The sequence below is a fragment of the Corvus hawaiiensis genome, chromosome 2 (genome assembly GCF_020740725.1).
Source record: "Corvus hawaiiensis isolate bCorHaw1 chromosome 2, bCorHaw1.pri.cur, whole genome shotgun sequence".
NCBI lineage: Eukaryota > Metazoa > Chordata > Aves > Passeriformes > Corvidae > Corvus > Corvus hawaiiensis.
In genome coordinates, this window is record NC_063214.1 from 48,314,466 (window position 1) to 48,330,887 (window position 16,422).

The 16,422-nt window shown below is 43.0% G+C and overlaps 1 protein-coding gene across 8 annotated transcripts; it reads right to left on the reverse strand.

The window, feature by feature from the left end:
* Positions 1 to 1,765: 1,765 nt before the first annotated feature.
* On the reverse strand, positions 1,766 to 15,113 carry EEF1AKMT1 (EEF1A lysine methyltransferase 1). Of its 8 annotated transcripts, none has more exons than XR_007201631.1 (6): positions 13,253 to 14,422; positions 7,300 to 7,453; positions 6,328 to 6,410; positions 5,402 to 5,682; positions 3,335 to 4,210; positions 1,766 to 3,004 (listed from the first exon to the last, which is right to left on the reverse strand). XR_007201631.1 is itself a non-coding variant. In XM_048294824.1 (6 exons), exons 3-6 carry the CDS (start codon positions 7,447 to 7,449, stop codon positions 4,083 to 4,085), a joined length of 642 nt encoding a protein of 213 aa, XP_048150781.1. In that variant the 5' UTR covers positions 7,450 to 7,453; positions 13,253 to 13,412; positions 15,075 to 15,093; the 3' UTR covers positions 1,766 to 4,082. The 8 variants fall into 8 exon arrangements, 5 of the variants coding, with proteins under 5 accessions (XP_048150781.1, XP_048150779.1, XP_048150783.1 ...); XR_007201630.1 differs by having other exon boundaries at positions 1,766 to 1,796; positions 1,952 to 4,210; XR_007201632.1 differs by having other exon boundaries at positions 3,920 to 4,210; positions 13,253 to 14,421.
* Between the last annotated feature and the right edge of the window lie 1,309 nt (positions 15,114 to 16,422).

The window sequence follows — 16,422 nt, forward strand, 5'->3', positions numbered from 1 at the left end:
GACCCACAAAATTGGAGAAACATTGCACTAGGTGATGTTTCAGTAGCTTGATGCCTTACAACTGTAAGGCATTTCACCATTACATTGTGGGGTTTTTCTCCACATGTACACTTAAGGCAACATGAAGTTGACCCTTCAAACTCCGCAGCATAGAAAGCAAAGTCTTCACCCTAAAAGGCAGTAAAATGACCCAAAACAACAACAGCAAAATGTCCAACCATGCAGTACTGAACATTTAGTAAATACCTAGATGCCTTCCAGCAGGGCTCATTTGTCTGCCCACACACTTTTGTTATACAAATCTGCTGGCAACAGATCGGTTATTAGAGCATATGGATATATTTGTGTGATGTAGAGAAAAAAAATCTCACTTTTTGTTGCAACTCTCTTCCCCTGTACTGCAGGCATTAGTTATGGAGTCATTTTGAGATTTTCAAGTAACTAGACCATGTTCAAGGAATTCCTAGCAGGTGCGAGAATGCAAGCTAAGATCAGGTAAATGGAACATAATCAGTTTCTCCAATCCAGAAAAGCAGATGTTTTAGCATATATAAAGCTTCAGAAACTGAATGAAAGTATTAGAGAACTGCAAAACCTCCACAGATCAATAGAGTGCGTGTGTTGGCAAACTCATTCTTGTCACACTGCAACAAGTGCAGAAAGCTTCCCATGGTTCAAGCACCTTTATGTTACTCTGTTCAGAAGCCCATTTTCCCTTTTTAATCCTCCTTTTCCTCTGTGACAGACTTTTTAGCTGAGCCGGTTTGCTTCCTGATCCAGCTCTCCAGTTAGGTGTCTCTTAAAAGCTGTTTATGTTTTAGCATGAGCAACTGTTTGTTAATACTTAACATCAAGAGCTACTAGCTACACAAACACTTGCTGGCCTTCCAAATATCCTTCCATACATCCTTTCTCTCCACATTACTCATGTGGGAAAGGTTGAGTGTTAAATGTAGTTTGCATTTGTTTGGAATTGGTTTTTTTTAACAAGGTCATCACATCATGGATTTGTATCAGTTTCACTTCAAATGTGGTGTGACATTTTCCAGCTTCCAGCCCTCTGGTTACAGCTGCCGCAGCCTTGCCTTTAATTTGAATGGGGGAGGGAGTGTTCATTGGAGTTGCTTCAAGGCTTCACAAACTGTTGATAGAAGGCAGACATGAAATGCCTCACTGAACCAACTCCAGGCCCAATAAGTGCAAACAATTCAAAGCTAAAACTATCTGGCAGCTGCAGTTGACTTGAGAAAATTTTTTCTGTGCCAGGAAAATCTCTTCCTTCAACGAGGTTGTCCCTGGAATACATTAGGAGCCACAAAACACAGAACAATATCCTCAGTAAAGAGATTATTTTCTGGTCTGTAGTATCGCTCAAGGTAGGTTGGAAAATTCCTATCAACCAGGAAGGCTGAGGAAAGCCTGAGATGCTAGTTTGGGTTTACTTGCCAGTCACCTGAAGGTGTCTGTCTGACTAGGTGAAGATCTACAGCTACAAGTAAACATGGAATTGCATGGGGGAACATGAACACGAAAGCAGCAGGAGGAAAAGGGAAAAAGGCTGGGATGTGCTCAGAAGGTATAAACATAATCTTGCTGGGACTAGGGATCAGCCATAACTACCTGGACTAGGGTAGTTAAAGAGGCTGTAGCACATATGACTGTGCAGTCATAAATGCCAATGGAAGAGTACCATGGTGCTAACACTTTACCACAGTCTGTTCCAATAGAAGGTCCACCCATCAGACATGCCCAGTAAAGTCAATCATTACTTGACGCTGGTATTTTTATTCATAATCCTGTTACAGAAGAAAAGAGGGATTTTGCTGTCACATAATATTTCTTAAAGTTACCACGCTGGCACAAAACACAAATTCACTACGAATTTTTGTGACTTGTACTCTTCTCTGAAACAGCTACTTCCTTGGAATCAAGTATGACAAAAATAGTTTACCTCCCATCACTGATGAAGGCTGTAAATGCCACTAGTCAAGCTCTGCTTGGGCAGCTGCCTGCACTCCCCAGGCTTTTAAGAGGGAAGCTGGTGGACAACGGGCTGCTCTGTTGAGTGCATCTGCGCAGATTTTCATGTACTCTCAGTTTCATAACTATATGTCTTCACAGTGCCCCTTTTCTGACCTACATGTGAGAAGCAGCAGTGACTTTCTTGGAAGTGAACTTCTTGGTACAACTGAATGGTGCATTTTTATCTTTTTAAGAAATATTTCTGATGAAGTTAGCAAAGCTGTCTTTTAATTCCACTATGGAGAGACCAATAACACACATTTACCAAAATAAGCAAGCAAAGCAGAAACACAGGTGAGGCTTCAATTTGAACAGCACATTCTAATGTAGGTGGGTGGCAGGGGAATAGTATCATCCCTTCTGGCAATGATACCTGTCCCACTTGAAGCCTCTATGTAGTTAAAAACGAAGTTTCATGAGTTACTTCATTGTCTCCATCTGCTTGGTGTGCAAGACATTGAGGTAATAAACCAGTTTGAAGTACAAGTTTGTGCCAACAGCTATGCAGTTAACATTCTGGTTTGCTTTATTTTTACACTGGCCACATAAAAGTGATGGTGTAGCCTCCTGGAAAACAACGAAACCCAGCTGTATTTCACCTGTGGACAGTCATTTTTAGGGGAATTCTGGCTCAGCAGCAAGGATGGCATCTGGTTTGAAAGGCAAGACTGTATGAGTCCTGGGCTCACAGAGCTTGTCAGGAGAGGCCGGCGTGTAAAAGAGGAAGAAAATTGTTGCCATGGAACCCAGAGACACTACATGCAGGGAGGAACCAGCAGGCGTAAAATGTGAGGAAGGAAAAGCCTTAGGAAACAAAGAGATCTCTTGAAAAATGGGGAGGAGAGATATAGTGGCTTGGGTGGGTATTTATGAAGCACTGTTGTGTCCAGCTCAGACAGCACCATTCTCTGAGCATTGAGAGAGGATAGTAATCCATCTGTTTTATTCCTGCTCAGCTGTTTACTCCACCAGATGGGAAAATCTGCATTCAAACAGCAGATATATGAGTATTATCACTGTGTTATAAAAAGTCTTGTCTCACAAGCTTAATTAGGTTTATTCCCACCACAAAATAAATTTAACACTTCATTTTACGTGATTCATTTTGTAGATGCAGCATTTCTATTAGCCTTTATACAGTACGACATACAAAGACAAGTACTTGTGTTTTGTAGAGTGTATTTAGAGATTATAAAACTGTTGAGTGCCTTGAAATTTATGAACTAACTTCCACCCAAGAATTCACTAGTGTAGTCAAAAGGTTAGTCAAAACTGGCTTTAAAAATACCAGTTATCAAAAATCTCTACTTACCCAAAGTGAAGTTTTTCCAATGTATCATCTACTTTGACTGAAATATAGTCCAAACCTTAAATATAAAATCTAACATTTTTCTATTTGAAACAGTGGGAGTTTATCAATATGTTATTCCTCAGTGGCCTTGTAAGGTTCAATGATTTTTAAGATGCTTCTATTCTACTGCTATGTGGAACAGGAGAAAAAGATAAAACCAGGCAACTGGAAAAAAAATCATAACCATTCTTGTAACTATAAACTTGACATATCTGTAGATCATCTTTAGTTTGATATTGAAATTATTAAAAAGTAGGCACTATATTTAATCAGAGCCATTATGATTCAAGATTTAAGGGACATGTATGGGTTACATTACTGCAGAACTATCAAGTTCTTTGGCAATGATGATTCTGATGCCTGCAAGGCAAACACCTATGTGTTGTTATAAGCTAAAATCCTTTCAAAGAGGTCACTGATGTGTCCTCAAATGGTAAAAGCTACCAGTTAAAAAGAAACTCTAACAGAGAAGTTCCCATTATCCAGCACCTGCACTGCTTGGTCTGCATTTACCTAATAAGAAACACAGTAACTGCAAATGCTTACTCCTTTGAAAGAGAGTGGCCATCACACTGTGTTGATTCCAGTTATCCCAGAAAACAGTCCTTGGAGCCAAATATTTCAGCACTGAAAAATGTGGAGTAACTGATAAAAAACAGACGGAAGCTTGACTGAAGAAGTTGTAGATTTGCAGATGATCTTAGGAGAATCAGTCCAGTCCAGAAGCATAGTTCACGTAACATCGAAATTCATTGGCTAAATTTCGTGAGTGTTTTGGAATAAACTTGCACATCTTCACACCAAGAAGCTTTGCTGCCTGTTCCTCCATGACTGCACCTGCAGCAAAAATAACTGGTATTCAATAAGGAAAAACAGTAACAGAATGTTTGAACTTTTTCAATAGCTCCTCCCAAATGCATATATAGAGAGCCTGTTTTTTTTAAGGAAGGAAGGCTTAAAGCAGCTACACTCTCAGCCTTCCTTAACAACAGAATCTGTTGGGAAATTTAAAATAAACCTAGAAGAACAGAAGACGTCCCAAGGAAATGAATGTCCAAGAAATTTCATAAAAATAAGTAGAGGGTATCAGTGCCCTTTTTATGGTAAACAAACTTGAACTCAGTCTTCTTGCTGCATTCCAAGGAAGTTAAATGGTAGGGAGCCATGGGAAATGCAAACAGATTACATCCACTCTTTCACTTAAATAAACCACAGTGTGATATTTGCAGCTACACACTGAGAAATTACTGCCTTGAGCAGTAAACTGAAGAACCACCTATCCATTCTAGGGAAAAAACTTCTGAGAACCACCCTTGTGTGTGGCTACCACGTGCACTTAAACCAAGGAGCAGGCTTTCAATGGCCACATTATTTTAATTTTTCTTTGTTTTGCCTGCTTGGTTGCCTTCCCTCAGACTGTACGTACAGAGGGGTTTTGTCCTTTGCTTTTTTGGAAAGCTTTCCTGGATGTCTTCAGATGTCTTGTAATAACAATACAGTTTAAGAAAAGCCATGACCTGGGTAGACACCCATCACTTCTCAAACCAGCAACTGCACCTTCCTAAAGAAGGACCCACAAGTACAGATACCTAGTTATATGTTTTCACTGCTTTTATCACTGCTTTTTAGTTCCTCCTGCTGTATTTCAGTGCCTAAGACATAAACAATAACTTGCACCTATGTTTGCCATTCCCAAACTTCAATCATTGCAATTATAGAGAGTGGCCCTTTTACAAGAAAAAATACATTTCTGGAATTTTTCTGGATGATCTTATAATTCTTCAAAAATTTAGTAGAATTCATAATGCCATAGGAAAAAAGTACTGACTTGAACTATTAAAACCCACGTGCCTTCTGTTTAAAATAAAGGTTGAGCTCAAGTACTCAAATAAAAAGCTTAGGATACATATTCCTCCTTCAATTAATGATAATTCAGCATTATTGAGTTAGTATTTTTCTCATGTAAGTTTGTCATTAGAAAGAGATAAAAAGGCACTTAAGGGGACCTAATATTTTTATTAGTTATACCTGTGCAAAGCAGAATCTTTCCTTTTGTTAGATATTTGATGGTCTCTGCAGTCTTTTGAAGACATTCCTCAGACAGATAGGGTGGATCTGCTATTACAATGTCAAAACTGTGTGGCAGGAGATTTTCAGGTAAGTCCAAAGGGTGATTGTAATCATAGAAGATAAATTCTTCTCCATACACAGAAAACCTTCTGTCATACTCCAGTACACACACAGAAAAATCTTCACCATCCTGTTCTTTCAGTTTCTGGTACACACTTGGTGCACTAATGCATGCTATCCTGAGAAAACACATAATAACTTTAAATTGTAATTTTAAAAGGCAAGCAACAGCAACAAAACTCTATAGCAGTCCTCAGAGAGGCTTTGGGAAAAGATTTTAAACATTAGTCCCAAAAATGTAAGGTATTCTTCCTCCATTCTAACCATCAATTACGTTAATAACAGAGACTTAAGTATGAAATTCATTACCTGTTCAACCCCATTCTACATAAAGATCTTAAGCTCAGCTACAGAGAAAGTCTTGTTTCAGTAAAGCAAGGAAGTACATGCAAAAACTTAAAATTAAAAATTACTCTTTACAGAAACAGGAAGAAAACCAATTTTTTTCCATCTGTTCTACGGAAACAATATATAAAAACTAAGAAAAGAATTACAAGCCAATAATATGCTCTGGAGCACTTCGTATTTCTCAAAAAATTAAAAAATTCATAGTAAACTTTTACAAGGCACAGCCTACAACATTCAGTGAAATGATAAACAGGAAGATCAGTAAGTAACATCAAAGCAATTCTGTAGTATCTCGGTTGAACAAAAATGAAGTACAATGAGTAATGAATTAAACTGCATGCTCTTGTCTACACCGCAGAAACAAAATATTTACAGAAAAGATATGTTAAATCTACAACACAATTATTAAAACCTACCTGCCACCTTTTCCAGCTGCCAGAACTGCTTCCTTAGCCAGGCACAATGCAGTTTCATCACTGTACCAAAATTGGCTCAGTTGCTGAGAAAGATAATACACAATTACAAACAGCATCAAATCTTCTGACTCTGCTATGTAGAGTTAGGTGTGGTGAGTCATAACTGAAGAAAACCAGAATCCATAGCAACTTCTCAGTTCACAAACTGTAAAGCTGGAAAGGTGACTCTTTTCCTGACAGTCTTTCTACTCCTAGTGATATGCACCAGGTACCTTACACCCTGTGTTTCCAAAGCATGAACCGCAGCATCGGGAAAATCAAGTAATCCAAACCACTGACAAGGTATTTCAAGGCCAATGTGCACATGCACATTATTTACGTGCTCTTAAATTGAGTTACTTTAGCAGAAGAGGAAAAAGGAATGTGAGAAGTAACAGTATAGGAAGAAAGAAAGGATAAAACTACTAAATGGGAATGGATCAGAAAGAGGAAGAGCAAAAAAACCCCAAAAAAACCCAACCCAGAGACAAATCAGAAACCAGTCTGTCACAAATAAAAACAAGCAGCAAAACAGCCATCCACAAAAACAAAGAAATAAAACACAGAAAGAAATATGATGTGAAAGGAAAGATTACTTGGTCTTGTTACATTATGTTTGTCTCAGGGAAGAGGCTTTACTACTATCACATGCTAAGCTGGAATTAAAATTTCCAGCAGGGACAGATGCTTCTGTTAGCAGCTTTATTCCCTCTCCATGTACTTTCAGTTTGTACTCCCCATGCACATGTGGAGCAAACAACTATACCCAGACTTAATACTAAAGCAAATCTCCCTACAGTGTTGTCATCCATTAATAGGAACATCTTAAGTGTTCCCCTCTTTAATTTCATTTCATTATTCAGCCACAAAAGAAACTTGGTAAGGGCTATTCCTCTATCTGTGCTTCATTCACTGAAATTCATAGTTTCTTACCCAGTCTTCTTCTATTGAGCCAATGGAATATTGATTAAACCCTTGGGAGGTCTTCATGCCCTCTCTCTGCTGCTGTTCCAAATAGAACTCCTGGAGCGCAGCCAATGTATGGGATGAAAGCTGGGGAATGTCATCATCATCATCATCCATTTTCCTAGATGTCAACAAGAAAAAAAATAAATTAAATTAACCCTTTTCAATGGTGAATGGTTTTTACAACAGCATAATCTTGTGAGGTAAAACAACTTCCACCAAGAATGCAACTAACTAGGAAAACCTCCTAACAAAAGAAAATTTATTCCCTCTACTTAAGCGCTCTTAAATCACTGAGAGGCCAATTGGAAATAACAAGTCTCCACAGAGAATTCAGGAAGAGCAGCAACACTGTTCCCTTTCTACATAAGATGGATTTGGCTTGTGTTCTTACAGGGAAGTTGACATTACAGTTCTTGGTTTCCTGTGGATCTGGAAAATCCTACAGAAATTATTTCCTTCCTTCCTAGAAATAATGATAGCTGTTGGTCATTCCTTCCCATGTTCAAAAGCCACACAGTTTTGACTCCAAATGAAGTAAACCAGCATTCTAGCTCAGCATCACCTTGCTTAAACCTCCATGCCATGAAAAGATTCCTCTAAATGCCACAAACCTACAAGTAAAAAAAAAAAAAAAAAAAAAAAAGCCATCGAAAAGCTCCAAAAAGACACGGTATGTACCAATGGAAAAGTACAGGCATTTTCAGAAAGCTGCTGAAGTGGGTTCTGCCACGCAACATCCCTGAGCCCTCTGACCCCAGGCAGCACAGCAGCCTCTCCCAGGGAACAGTGCCACGTCGTGGAACGGTGGTGCCGGAAAGGACTCGGCACGTGAAAAGCTGGAGAAAACTGAGAAAGATTCTTCTCTCAAGAAACCCATTTTCCCTGCATCCAGCCTAAGAACCAGCACACGAGCAATGCCTTTAACAGAGCCTGGAGACAGGGATACGCCTGCATTATGCAGAAGTCACCAAGAACCGCGGGCCACCTGAACAGTGCATGAACATTCTGAGTAATTTCAAGTAGAGCTACTCATGGCTTTTCTTCTCCTATTTCCCTGCTTTACAAGGAGAGCTCCAGAACTCTCCGGCAGTCTCCTCCCCTTCCACCCTTCCTTCTGCTCTAGCAGAGCTTTCAATATGAAGTTTCCTAAAACAGCTTCTTCCTGCTTGCTGGAAAAAGGGTACCTTATCCTGCCACTGTGCGATAACTCTGCCATTCCACTGACACGGTACACACCTAAGGGAAGCTCTTATCTGGAAAACCTGGCTTTTCCAGAGTATCATTTATTTACTTGCTGGCTTCTCAGGCCAGGCTGGCCAAACAGGGAATTGCTCACAGCCCAAAGACCCAGCTATGCCATCAGCCTCACACAAAAGAATTCTGAGTCAAGCTACCTAGTAAAACCAAAATCATCACTTTTCCCCTAGTTTTCTGTTGAATAAAACAGAAATGCTTTTAAAATATTTACATCATTAAATTATGTATTATTTAAAGTCTTTATTACAGAAATGACTGTGAGTCCAGACAGATAATACAGTTTCTAGCCACAGTGCTCTAACAATACACAACACTAGACCCATTTTAGGCCCTATACCACAATTTATTTTTGTTAGGATGTGGTAGAATTTTGCAATCGTTCCTTAACTCACAAGTTTTTTTTTATTAACTGAACAATACATGCAGTGATCTGGTTTGCTATTATCCCCTAAGCAAGGACACATCTATGCTTTGACACTAAGAAACTGAAACAGGTGCAAAGTTGCAGTTCTTAAGTCAAAAGTTGAATTTTTTTTATTTTCTGCTCAGTGAGCCCATACTGGCATTTGCAAGGACTAAATCCATGCCCATGAAATGAAACACTAACAGATAAAGTTGCTGATGAAGAATTTCCCATTGTTTCAAAAGATACAAAGGCATACTGCCATTGACATGTTTTATCTATTAATAATTTTTTAGTTGATTTTTTATAGCCTTCCTTTTGGTTTGTAAATTAAAGCCTTAGGAACCAAGAAGTAATTAACTGTGAGGTTTTGTAAGAAGAGGTAACTCAGAACATATGGTAAAAATATTATGTATTTTTATATATATATATAAAAATACCTCCAAAGTACCTCCAAAATTCAATATATTTTTCTGAATGCATATACTGACTTAGGTCATTAGCATGAAAACATTCTCATGCTTAAGAACTACATCAGAAAACTATTAAAGTGAGTTTATGTGAACAAGACTTGTAAATTCCTTCAAGGGAGACAGTTCTACTGTTTGAAAGCCCCTTCATTATCCCTTCCAAAGAAAACAAAAAATAAATTCAGAGAGATAAGAACAGCACAGGAGACTCCAAGGCCTTGTCCACACACGAACGTTGTATGTATTTAACAATAGTTTCTGGTGGTCATATATGAAAAGTCTATTTTTATACAGCCAAATACTAAAACAGAGGAAAAAAATACCCAAACTTAGAAGAAATACCCAAAGTTAGAAGGACAGTCTTGTTGGGGTCCCTCCCCTGCCGTGTAGCCCTGGGAGAGGGGCCCTGAGGGCACAGACACGGGGCTTCCCTGCCCCTGCTCAGCCTCGTTCCCATTGGTTGGTTTGTGTTCCCTGCGCGGGCAGAAGGACCCTTGGTCCCGTGACTGGAACAGTTCCTCGGCAGAGCCCCGGCCATGCGGCTGGAGAAATAAACATCTCTGAAACAGCTAGCAAGAATCTGTCTGTCCATATATATTTCCTTTCCACGGGACTCCTGGTTTGATATATGCATGTTGCAGTATCCCCACTGCAACAAATGGTGGAGATTTGAGAGCAGAACGATCCCCGATCCCTAAGCGACTGATTTGTGTGAGTAAACCCTGGAAACTTTGGATTCCTCTTCTTGGTTTTGCTTTGCTATTCCATATCTAAACTATGGAGGAACCGTGGGAAGACTCTTGGCTCTCAGAGCCGCATATGGACATTTATCTTAAACTTAAAATGATTCTTGAACAACTATTTGTAAATTTTAGCTTGATTCAAGCTCAAAAAGAACTGAAACACTTCCTGGCATGGTTGTTTAAGAACTTTTTCTATGTTTCTTGGGATTTAATTCTTACCAAGGGCTTTTGGAAAACCGTTTGGACACAGTTAATATTGGAGTCAAAATATATGCCGATGGAAGAATATTTTCGTGAATATTATTTAGTTACCGAGACTGTTGAGCAATGTCAGCTGTGTCCTGGCGAAGGGAAGCGTGGCGCAGGGACCGTGCGGCCCAGGCCACGTGCACCGAGCGCTCTGCGAGCAGCAGCGAGGCAGTTCCCGCGCGCGGGCGGAGCCACGCGAGCCGCAGTGTCGGCGGCGGAGCGAGGAGCGGCGGGACCCGGCGGTGCCCGAATGGCCCCGTGCAGCGCGTGGTGGAGCGAGCCCCGGGAACGCCCGACCGAGAGGGGCGGCGCGCGGGCGGCGGCGGGCGGCGATGGCGGTGGAGCGGAGCCGCGCCCGGCCGAGACACGCGCTGGAGCAGGGCGCGGGGGAGTCGTCGCTCAGGGGCCCGGCCGAGACGTGGGTGCAGCGCCCGGCAGCGGCAGCGAAGCTGCGACCAGAGGAGGCGACGCACGGAGAACTGAGCGGCGCGGCCCGGCCCGGCCCGCACGGCCCCGAACGCGACCCCGGGAAGAGCGCGCAGGCACCAGCAGCCCCGACAATTCCAACATGGGAGCGACCGAAAGAGACAGCAAAGACGCAGCGAGACAGAAAACAGCAGCCACTCGGAAAAAGGAAAAGATCATAGCAACTAAGACCTTAGGGATAGTAAAATGGTATAATGTTAAGCAAAATTATGGTTTTATAACAAGGTGTGACAACCAGCAAGACATATTCGTGCATAGAACTGCTATTAAAAAGAATAACCCTGAAAAATGCATCCCAAGCTTGGGAGATGGAGAGGTGGTGGAATTTAATATTGTACTAGGGAGAAAAGGGTTACAAGCATCGCAGGTCACTGGGCCTGATGGTGTTCCTGTAAAAGGCAGTATATATGCAAAAAATCGTAGTCATGTTAGACAGTATCTCCATTGTAAGCCCCCCCTACAGTTTCCCTTTCCTAATCCCACCTTTCCCTTTTACCCTATATCCTATTACCCCCAGTGTACTCCCAATCCGTTTTTTCATCCATGGTTTCCCTCACAAAACCATGCTTTTGCCAATTGTTTCCCCAAAAATCCCTTTCCAATGCCGAGTGGGGGATGAAAAGGGGGAGGGAAGAAGTTAAACCCTCTCCTGCCTCAGTTTCCCCACAAAGCATGCTCAGAGAATTCTGTCTCCCTTCTGTCAGCCCTAAGATGTTCCAGAGAATCTGTTTGGACATTTAAAGACTCAGGAGGGTGGCTTGTTTTGTTTTGAAACTGTTCTTGTTATGTTTATCCAGTTGTTTTCATTCTCCTTTTATTAAAATAAAACGGGTGAGGTGTTGGGGTCCCTCCCCTGCCGTGTAGCCCTGGGAGAGGGGCCCTGAGGGCACAGACACGGGGCTTCCCTGTCCCTGCTCAGCCTCGTTCCCATTGGTTGGTTTGTGTTCCCTGCGCGGGCAGAAGGACCCTTGGTCCCGTGACTGGAACAGTTCCTGGGCAGAGCCCCGGCCATGCGGCTGGAGAAATAAACATCTCTGAAACAGCTATCAAGAATCTGTCTGTCCATATATATTTCCTTTCCACGGGACTCCTGGTTTGATATATGCGTGTTGCAGTATCCCCACTGCAACACAGTCTTTGGTCCCCAGTACATTTATTTCACCTGTAATTATGATCACCTGGAGAACAGGTGATAAGAAGACAGTAGGAAAGACTGCTAAAAGGCCACAGAACAGAAATACAACTGGAAAGCCATGCTCTTCATCTCTGGGAATGGGGAGGAAGAGGACAGTGTTAGCCCCTTAAGTTTTTTACTAAGTATATAAAAAGCACATGTGTAACTTCAGAAAAGATCTTATTCTAGAGTAAACTGGATCAAAAGACAGAGAGCATGAAATAGAGTTAAATCTAGCTGTCCGTGTTTCTTCCAAGCTGCCCAAGTCAGTCTTTGAGTTAAGCAGCTCATCATCCATGGTGTTTGTAGCACACACTGAGAAAAGCTGGCCAGTGGTGTGCAACCATAATGAAAATCACCTGGAAGGGGCTGCAACCACCTGCCTGGAGGTAGAGAAGTCCTGATCTGAGTGACTGGAAAGTTACTAAATGTCTGGACTGGTGCCCTGATACCTCAAAAGCTGGAAGATACTGCACTCTGCTTAAGCTTCAGCTCATTATCATGTACAGGAATCCAAATCCTGTGTCCTCAGACAACAGCCAGAGAGGTGGCCAAAGTAACACACATAGAGGTGTGGAGGGAGTCTGTCCCCACCACAGTAAAAGCCGAGATAGAAAAAGGATCTCTCCTACTGGAAGCAATTTTTCAGATCTTTAAATCCTAAAAGGAATTGATTGTCAGTGATTTGACAAGATACTGGGAGTATTGCCAAATGCACTTTAACAGGAATAACTGACAGAATAAAGTGTATGAAATTCATCAGTCTAAAGTAATTTAGACAAAAACTCCCTCCTGCTAGCTAGCATGGTTTAAGCCAGAAGAAATGGAGCATTGCTAGGCCATTATCTACATGTGTTATGTAGAGTCTTCTAATCAGAACTTCTCAAACACCTGAGAGGCCACTCTCAAGCACAGGCAGGCAGCCTGCTCCCTTGCACTTCAACAGGAAAAAAGTAAGAAACTCAAGTATATGGGGCTCAGGTGCCATGAAACAAAACAGCCTCTGAAGAGGATGGCCAAACCAGAGGATGTCAGAAAAGCACATGTGACAAACCTGAAACAGTTTTCCTACGTCCTAATGGTTTTGTGGACTAGGGAGAGAAGGACCAGGATTTGTGGACCAGGAGCAGCTCACCTGCTACAGACCTGAGTCGGCTCTGTTTCAGGATTAAGTCTGAATAACTTCTAATTCATGTCCATGGCAAATGGTTCAAGAAGAAAGTACTAGTGCAGGTCAGGGGTTGATACGAGTCGTTCTTCTGTCCTGAAGGGTTGACACTGATGGTCATTCCATCCTGAAGATAGCCAAAAGCAGCTGTCTCAGAAGGAGTGAGGTAAGGCAAATACATGTGATACCTCCACAATCTCTACTCTCCCAGACATTAACCATTCTGCTGAGGAAGTTGTTTCTGCATCTGAAATTATTCAGTCCACGAATGCAGTTCTCTGAAACACTTGTCCAGCATCCCTTAAATTCCCATAAACACTTTTAATCTACAGTGTCATCTGGTAAGAAGCTTCATTTGATCAATCATTTTATGACTCCCCCTTCTTGCTGTGAGCGTGGCTACTCGCTTCACGTGATGCAGGTACCTGGTGTGTCAGAAAAGAATGCAAGTGCTTGAGCCCTACTCTTTCTCCACTGTCATTTCACAGACACCTCTAAGTCACCTCTCTTCCCTCACTCTGCAAATTGACCCTTCCTAATCTGAAGGGTCTTAACCCTCTCTGATGGACTGACAAAAGGCTTTCCATACATTCACTTATCCATGTTGAAACTTTCTAACATACCCTTTTTCTGAGACTAGAACTCTACACAGCGGCTAAGATACAGGTGATCACGTATTTATGCTGTCACTTTATGATGTTTTCTGTTACACTCTATTTCCTTTCCTAAAAAACTGTAACATTTCATGTGTTTTTCTGGCTGCCACCAAATACTGACGTGGTGTTTTGGGACAACCATGTATCATAATCTGAATCTCCTGACTGAGTAGGAACTGTGTCAGATAACATGGTTAAGCGGAATTTACATAAATTTAAAAGGAGCCATCAAGAGCTCCACGTTACCAAAACATTCAGAATAAAACTAAACAGCAGGTGTGGCGCTTCATTGCAACAAAAAGCAAGGAAAATACTAGAACTAGAAACAGTTCAAGCAGGGTAGTGAGACATCCAAACACTAGAACAGCTTTTACAGGGGAATGAGTACGAGGAAGGTGCAACTGAGGACGAGTATGACAGAACCTGTAATCATGAGTAGCATAAATGTCATGGGCAGACATACAGTTTTCCAAAGAAATAATTAAAAGGCCAAGTGCAGGCTGCAAAGGCCTTGACCAAAAAAAAAAAAAAAAAAACCAGACAAAAAAACCCCAAAGGAAACGAAAACAAAACAAACTCCCCAAACCAAACCAAAGGGCTGGTTCATCACACAAGGTGTTGCTGAGATACAGAATCCCTCTCGGGGATCGAAGTGAATGAAACTGACACAGAAAGTTAACACAGGAGAAGCTCTCAGAGGACTACCAAATACGCAAAAACTGCACTGGATGAGCTAAGTAAAGTCAGGAGGCCTGGTGGCTACTTCAGGCAAAAGGGAAACATGATGTATCGCAGCCCCATTCCCATCCTTTTCCGTACGCACGGAGGGCGCGCAGGCAGGGCTCGGGACCGCCGGTCCCTCCTACACGTGGCTGACGGGACACGGACGGTTCCCAGAGAAGGCCCTTTCCTGCCGTCCCCTCCCCTGTGCGTCGCTTCGAGGGCACCCTGCAGCCACACAGAAACCCCGGGGGGGCACGGGGTGACCCCGGCCAGCCCGTCCGCGCCTCGGCCGCCCTCTCCCGGGGTCGGAGGGTGACGGGGGCGCTGAGGGGGCACGCGCGGGGGGCTCCCAGCCGCACCCCCCTCGCCCCGCCCCTGCGCCCCCCGCGCGCCCCCCTCGCGCCACTCACCGCCCGCCGGCCCCCTCCGCGCGCGCGCAGCTCGCCCCTGGCCCCGCCCCAGCGGCGCGCGCGCCGTGCCTGCCGGGGGGCGCGCGCCCCCTGCTGGGCGGCGGGGCGGGGCGGGGCCAGGCCGAGCTCCCGGGGCGGCTGCGGCGGCGGGAGGGCTCCGGGTGCGCTGGGATATCTCACAGTGGTACCGGAGCCTGGGCTGGGCGGCGAGACAGCCACAGGCGTCCGTCCGGCCTGTCAGACTTGGCGGGCACAGGGGCCCCTCGAGTTAGATGTCAGGTGTTCACCTTGCACTGCAGCCCAGTGCCCCAAACTGTTTTTCTACATCTGGCTCTCCTGTCCAGGCTCTCCATTTCTGTTAAACATTAGCAAGCCCGAATAAGCTCCCTTTCTTGCGTACAAACAGAAGTCAAGCTGATGCTTAGATGCTTTCAAAAGATAGCAAGTTTTAAAATATCTTCTTTGTTTAACTTCATAGACTCATAGAATGGTTTGGATTGGAAGGGTCCTTAAAGATCATCTAGTTACCACCCCACTGCCATGGGCAGGAACACCTTTCGCTATCCCAGGTTGCTGCAAGCCCCATCCAATCTGTCTTTGAACACTTCCAGGGATCAGGCATCCACAGCTTCTCTGAGCAACCTGTTCCAGAGCCTCACCACTGTCACAGTAAAGAATTTCTTCCTAATATCTAATCTAAACCTACTTGCATTCAGTTTGAAGCCATTGCCCCTTGTCCTGTCACTAACATGCCCTTGTAGAAAGTTTCTCTCCATCTTTCTTATAGGCTCCCTTCAGGCCAATTTTTCCTTCAGATCTCCATATTTTAAACTCTCTCTCATGTGGAAGCAAGGCTTTCCACGGCAGTAGAGAACTATGGGCATTTTCATTTCTTTTAAAAAGACTTCTTTTGCAGTCTGGATCTGGCATTCAGTGCATTAGCCACTCTATCTTTGAAAGTTCTTGGTAAAACAAGTCTTCATCCCAGCACAGAAGACTGTCTCACGTGGAGTGCATCCATATCTATTCAGGCTACCACCACTGCTGTAATTTAAAACAAGCAAACCAATCCCTTTTCCCTGCATTGTGCAAAGTCACAGTTGTCTTGATGCCTGCATAGCACTACTGAGTGCAGCAAGAAATGTGGTTTAGATATTACAGTGAAGTGACACTTCAGTAATTTTCCTATTTCATGCATGTTTGTAAGGCATTTTACATGAAAAATAAAAGTAGAAATGAGACTGGGATGACACCTACTCTCAGTCCAGATTTCCCAGAGCAGCAGTCTGCCCCTTGACAAGCAATTCCTCCTCACCAAAACGGTTAAACAGATCACATAAGGGCACAA